General features: G+C 44.0%; 1 protein-coding gene across 4 annotated transcripts; it reads left to right on the top strand.

Moving 5' to 3' along the window:
- On the top strand, positions 1-6,596 carry YIPF1 (Yip1 domain family member 1). 4 transcript variants are annotated; one of them, XM_009644651.2, is made up of 9 exons: positions 1-61; positions 756-919; positions 1,616-1,696; positions 1,806-1,893; positions 2,025-2,141; positions 3,206-3,372; positions 3,979-4,161; positions 5,155-5,249; positions 6,233-6,594. In XM_009644651.2, exons 1-8 carry the CDS (start codon positions 31-33, stop codon positions 5,242-5,244), a joined length of 921 nt encoding a protein of 306 aa, XP_009642946.1. In that variant the 5' UTR covers positions 1-30; the 3' UTR covers positions 5,245-5,249; positions 6,233-6,594. The 4 variants fall into 4 exon arrangements, with proteins under 4 accessions (XP_009642946.1, XP_035756104.1, XP_035756105.1 ...); XM_035900211.1 differs by having other exon boundaries at positions 2-61; positions 786-919; positions 6,233-6,595; XM_035900213.1 differs by lacking the exon at positions 1-61 and adding an exon at positions 1,050-1,342 and having other exon boundaries at positions 840-919; positions 6,233-6,596.
- The last annotated feature ends 53 nt before the right edge of the window (positions 6,597-6,649 follow it).

Here is a 6,649-nt window from a genome sequence, read left to right as displayed (position 1 = left end):
GGGGGACCCGCTCCTCAGCCAGGCGGGTGAATGGCGGCTGCGGATGACCTCAAATTCCAAGGTACGCGCGAGGTGTGGGGCCCGGCTGGCGCAGGGGTCAAACTCTGGGGGGCTCGGGAGCGTTTCTGAGCTTTGTTTGGGGTTCCTCAGGATGAAAGCAGCCCTCGAGCGCAGGCAGTGCTGCCGGGGGCATCTCCGGCTCTCTGAGACGGGATTGTGCGGTCGGTGAGCTAAGAAGCTTTACCTGTGTTGACTGAAATCCTTCGTGACGGGAGGCGAAAGCTGAAAACGGGCAGAGCGCTCTGTAATTTGGAAGGAGCTGTAGTTTCAGACTTGCTTAAGCGTATGTATTGATAAACCAATTCAGGTCTGAAAAAAACCTAATTTCTGGAGAGGATTAAAATTACCCATTTCTACGGTCTCTTCAGAGAGGCAGCTTCCCCTGCCCTTGCAGAGACCTGCTGATTCCCGGCTTGGGGCTGACGGCGGGAAGGAAAGGCAGGCTGCAGCGGCACTGGTTTATCCCACAAGGCAGGTTAGCAGGGAAGAAGGCCCCCCGCTCTGTTAACTAAGTAAATGTTCAGCTGGATCCGTGTCAGTTTGGGCCTTAACAAACAGATCATATCTGACATGCCTAAACTGGTGATGTATCCTTTCCTGGGCTGCATAGGGGTCTTAACGTATTTTTTTTGAGCCACAAACCCAAAAACTTGGTAGCTTGATCACTGCCTCTCTTGTAATGTACTTATTTGCAGAATTTGACGATGCAGCTAATTTGCTTGCAGCAAATCCTGATGCTACCACAATAAGCATTGACGAGCCAGTTGAAATCCCCAAAAATCAGCACGGCCGTCTGCAAGAGACAGGGAGAGAAGAGGATGATGAATTACTGGGGACTGATGACTCCGATAAAACAGAGGTAGTGCTCTTACACCTGCAGTGCCTCCATCGGCACGTGTACAAACGGTGCTGACAACACTGAGGTATTTCCAGAGGATACCAGGAATTCATGCTGGATGACTTAAAGCTCCGCTGCTTCTCTGTCGCAGGTTACTTTCTCAACAACAGAGTTGGCAGAAGCAGAACAGCTCTTCAGCTGTTGTGGTTGGCAGCCTAGGAAATCCAACCAAAATGGGGGTGATCTAAGCTAAGCAAATAGGCCAGAAGATGAGTGCAGCAGCAGCAGCTGAAAACCCAACACCATGTTTGTTTCTGTCGGTTCTGCTGTGGGGTTGGTGGCTCTGGCAGGAGAGCAGGAACCTTTGAAAGAGCCAGGGCTTGTCTGAAGGCTCACCTGATGCAGCCATCAGCAATGGTCAGGGAACTTGTGATGCCGATGAAGGTATGTGTTATAAATGATGTCGTAGAAGGCAGTACCTGGCTGCTTCTTAGAACACTGGGCCACTGTTCTGCTTGCAGGGGGATAAAGACTGGCTGCTGCTAATAAATATTGGAGGGGGAGAGGGAAACAATTAAATGATTCACAGTAAGCACCACCCTGTAAAGTTTGTTTTCTGTCTGCATACAGAAATCGTTTAACTGTTGTGTAAATTAACTAGTAATGCACAAATTGCATGTTTGTGATGTTTTTCATGTTGCCTTTCCCACCCTACAGCTGCTTGCAGGACAGAAGAAAAGTGCCCCTTTCTGGACATTTGAGTACTACCAGACGTTCTTTGATGTGGACACTTACCAGGTTAATACTCCACTCCAGAGGAGAACTATTGTCTGAACTATGCCTTCCCCAGACACTGAGGTTTTTCCATTTTGCATCTTCAGTCAGACAAATCTGTATGTTTTCATAGGTCCTGGACAGAATCAAAGGTTCAGTTTTCCCAGTACCAGGGAAGAACTTTGTAAGGCTGTATATCCGCAGCAATCCCGACCTTTACGGTGGGTACAAGGTTTGAGAAGTTCTCTTTTTGTGCTAAATGTTTCAAATGTGTATTCCCTTTTCCTTGCTAACCTTAAGAAACCCAAGAGGGCAGAGGACTTGTTATTGAACTTGTTTGCTTCCTTTTAAGGTCCCTTTTGGATATGTGCCACGCTCGTCTTTACCATTGCTGTTAGTGGCAATCTCTCAAATTTCTTTATCCACCTGGGCAAACCAACATATCACTACGTGCCAGAGTTCAGAAAAGGTTTGTAAATAGTCAATACAGTCCTGAGTTTGTGGGTTTGGTTTTTTTAATTTTTTTTTTTCAATGTGCTAATGAAGTGATGTAAAAACAGGTCGCAGCTTTGGTTTAGCAGAGTCTCTTGATTTATTGCTTTCTTTAAATTTTGAGAGATGTGAAGGAAGCCCTTAAAGTGGGCTGTAACTGGCAGAATCCTACTCTTCCAGAGCATAAAGTAGTTACAGGGTTTTAGTAGACCAGGCGGGACTCATTAGAGCAGTTAATTTTTCTAGCCTTAGTGAATGCCCCCTTGTACAGAGAGTGGAAGCCCAGCAGTGGCCGCTGCGGTGCTTTTGTAGGTGCATGGCCTCCTAGGAGCCTGCAGGCCTCAGAGAGAGAATGACTGAATTAGAGTATTACTCTGTCACCTACCGAGGGCTGGAAGTTGTCACCTTCTGGCAAACTCAAAAATAAGTAAAGATGCTCAACTGATGCATGCCCCAGAGAACTCGGAGTGAGGAGCCAATGGTCTATACCTGTCCCTGTAGTCTGAAGGAGGCTGCTGTCCCTGCAGAGGAACATGGCTTCTGTTTGTTTCCAAAATCCACAGTGTACTTGGAAAAATGCTGCCATTTGGGAATCTGATCACTTGAATAGTTTCAGATTTGACCCTCAAGTCTGTGTTCTCTTTCAAATTTTTTTAGCATGTCTGCATTCTAATCTCATTTTCCAGTAGCTGTTAGTAGCTGAATTTCTATTCTTAACTAAGTTTTTCTTTCCTCCATGGCTCTTCCATTCAAACTGAAACTGACAGAATTTTGTACACAGGTGTAATAAAGAAATTGAAAATATCAAGAGAATACTTTCTGGAGTCTTTACTTTTAAACTAACTTGAAGTTCTGGAAAAGTTGTGGGTGTAAACTGCAAATGCACTGTAAATGCAAAGTTCTCAGTTGACTAATAATTCAAACTTCGTATTTTGAAAGTAACTTCAAAGGTAGCTTTCTAGTTTTCAGGCTAAATGCTTCTATGCTTTTGGTTCTGGCTGGTATTCTACATAGAATGTGAAATCTTTGTCATATTTCCAGTGTCCATAGCAGCAACAACGATTTATGCATACGCTTGGCTTGTTCCCCTTGCTCTCTGGGGATTCCTGATGTGGAGGAACAGTAAAGTTATGAACATTGTCTCCTACTCGTTCCTGGAGATAGTGTGTGTATATGGCTACTCCCTCTTCATTTACATTCCCACAGCGGTACGTATGGCCTAAAGAGTGTACCTCTGTTTACATGCTCTGCAAAAGGTTTAGAAAATTTGCTATTTCTTATAGTATTGTTCATATTGGTCAACATCTTGGGTTCTGGGCAAATCACTTGCTCCTTTTTCTTGGCTAGAATAAAACCTTTTGTTGAAGCTTGTCTAGTGTAAAGATGCTCTGTGGGTCCTAGAAAAGCCCAGGACAGGTCACTTCCCCAGAGGCAGCAAATCCCAGCAAGGGTGCTGCTGGGAAGCCTGGCAGGCAGCCTGAGGCAATTTCAGGAATTGGGATGTGTGTCCCAGGGTGTACAGGATGGTAACTGAGGACAACTTCCCCTGGCAGGGACCAGGCTGGGCCACTCTGGCAAGGGGCAGGCCTTGGAGTGAGTGCCAGAACTCACGTGACACACTCTTGTCATGTCTAGGAGTAAAACTCATTGCTGCCGTTACTCTTCCTCAAATAACAGAGACATATCAGATAAGGCGTGAGTTCATTTGTGCACAAATTTGCTGGAAGTGATGAAATGTCACAGAACAATGCGTTAAATAAATGAATTCTTGTTTCACATGGTCTCTTCAACAGTCATTTTCCTCCCTTTTACAGATTTTATGGATTATTCCACAAAAAGTGGTGCGCTGGGTCCTGGTGATGTTCTCCCTGTGCCTTTCGGGGTCTGTTTTGGTGATGACCTTTTGGCCTGCTGTCCGAGATGACAACCGGAGGATCGCACTGGCGACCGTGGGGACCATTGTTCTGCTTCATGCCCTGCTGGCTGTTGGCTGCTTGGTATGACAACTGCCTTTCCTTTACTCTTTCCTGTTGTCGTCTGGGACTGGTGACATGTTATGGTGCAGGGAAGGAGGGGTTGGCTGTTTGCTGAAAAATCTGTTTTAATAAAGAGAGAAACAGAACTTCTGAAAAACCTCCAAAGTAAAAGTTCCGGCTATTTCAAATGTAACAGAAATTGATGCCAATCTGACTTAGACAGTGCCAGTAACAAACTCAGTAATGAATGTCCTTAGCACAAAGTCACTCACAGAATAGTCTTAAATTTATCTGGAATTCATCATAGTATCAGCAAACCGTTAATCTTTATTCTATCCAGTCGTATCTTACTCCAAGTACTATGCTTAGTTAGTGCTTTAAAGGATTAAACATTCAATATGTAGTGTGTGCTTATGAGTTTCACGCATGAAAACACAAAACTGCTAGAACGTAGTAAAATACCAGCATTATGAGAACAGAAGACACTAATGCTACTGAAATACATAGCGATGAGAACTTAAGATTATTTGTTGTCTCTCTGTTGCAGTAGGTAGAATGATGTCATCCAGGCTTCAGTTCTGTTCCCTTCCCACAGGTTCCAGAATAGGTAGATTTGGTTCCCCACAGCTCAGTGTTGCAGGGAGGTGAAGGCAAAACACAACTCTTGCACCAGCAGGAGACTTGCAGCTGACTTCAGTGGGGCTCCTGTCCCCGGAGACTGCCTGGAGCTTCATCAGTTAAACCAGCAGTCAAACAAATCTCTGCAATCCAATCCTTTCCAGTACAGGGCTTTTTCAAAGGCCTTAGCCGCTAACTGTTTTATTTAAAAGTACAGTTTAGAGCACCATTTTAGTTGACTGTTTCTAATCTGATAAAAACAGAAAAGATGCGAATTTGCCATTTCAGTGCTGTGTTCCTACCTTGTGAACAGTGGGTGTGGAAAGAAAGAGCTGGGATGAGGTAGAACTGTTTGTTTCTCTCTAAACAGTCTTTTTCTCCTCTGTAATAACATAGGCATATTTTTTTGATGCCCCTGAACTGGATTTTCCTGCACCAATTATCCCTGCTCACAATGGAACAACAGTAATAACAAAGAGTCATTAATTAAGGTAAGAATCCAATCTAAACTTTCTTCTCTAATCATCAGACATCTTGAAACTTTTCCCCATTACTATGGTTGAATTGAAAAGGGCTTAACAGACCAATTTTGCCAAATGGCACCTATATATAAATACCATTTATTAACTTTTCTTCTGGTTGTAAGTTTTAAGTATAGCCCTAAAAACATAACATGTCTTTGTCCCTCAGAGTCTTATCTTTCTTTTCTTTGAGGTTTACTCTTGGTGAGGAAACACACATTTAAATAATCTACACCGTCCCATAGGTCTTTTCAGAGATTTATTTCCCCCCCCCCCAATCCCTTACGGAAGTCCAAAAGTGTTTGTTAGAATTTGTACTCCACAAGTAAAACTTAAGCAATAAACCACTATACTCCAATTTCGATTTCCATTTAACATTAAATTGGATTTTTTTTCCCCTTGATGTTTGTGACAATGTGTTTCAGAGCAGCAGTTCTGTGTACAGGGACATCCGTGTACTCTCAGAGCAGGGCTGACTCACAGCCTGAGCCATCCCCATGGGCTACATTCCTCCTGTGGGATGGTTTGCTTCCTGGTAGCTGGGAGTGCTGCCAGCAGCAGATGACATTTGAATTCTATTGGAGAGACGAGACATGGAGCAGATCCAGGAGAAGGCTAATAGGAACGCAGAGGCCAGGCCCCTGCAAGTATACCAGCCGCAAGCGTGTATGTGGAGTATTTACTGACTAGAAGCTGTATTAGATTGGAGAAAAAAGGCCAAACATGCCTAGCAAAAATGATCATAAAAAGTTACCAGCTGTGACACAATCTAATCATGCAGATCAGTTTTAGCAGCTTTCCTCCTGCAAAATCAGTTTCTCATCCCAGGTGCCTATTAAGATTCAATATGATACTAATAAATTTTAGTATGTAGATACAAATATGTGCCTTCTTGTGTCCTCTGGTGGCCATGAGGAGCTGTAATATTCATAGGAGCTATTTGTCTCTTTCAGATTACAATGCCTGTTTCTCCATCTGTACAGTAATTTTATTTTAGATTTTTTTTTTCACCGAAGAATGTGGGAAGTGCAAGAACAGGGGATAGCTTTTTGTAGAAAGACGGACAGTGATGACCCATGGACTTCTGGATATCTCCATGCTCACTGCAGACTGGCTGGTTCCATAAGGAGAGCAAACTGTTGATCTTGGGGCAGGTTTTCTTTTTTTTTTTTTTTTTTTTTTTAATTCTGTCTGCACTCACTGCACTATTTTGCCTTTGAATAAAGTGTTCTGAGGGTGATTTCTTATTTCGTTAATGATCGACTCCTGCTCCTCCAAAGCTGTCGAGGGGGGTTGGGAAGAGGCGTGAAGGTGGGGTGGAGGCCGCGTTGCTGGTGGAGCACCTCGAGCGCCTGCAGCAGCCAGAGCCG

This window comes from Egretta garzetta, unplaced genomic scaffold, assembly GCF_000687185.1.
Source record: "Egretta garzetta isolate BGI_Z169 unplaced genomic scaffold, ASM68718v1 scaffold768, whole genome shotgun sequence".
Classification (NCBI taxonomy): Eukaryota; Metazoa; Chordata; class Aves; order Pelecaniformes; family Ardeidae; genus Egretta; species Egretta garzetta.
The sequence above is the reverse complement of the archived record's forward strand: the minus strand, read 5'-3'. Positions and strand labels throughout refer to the sequence as shown.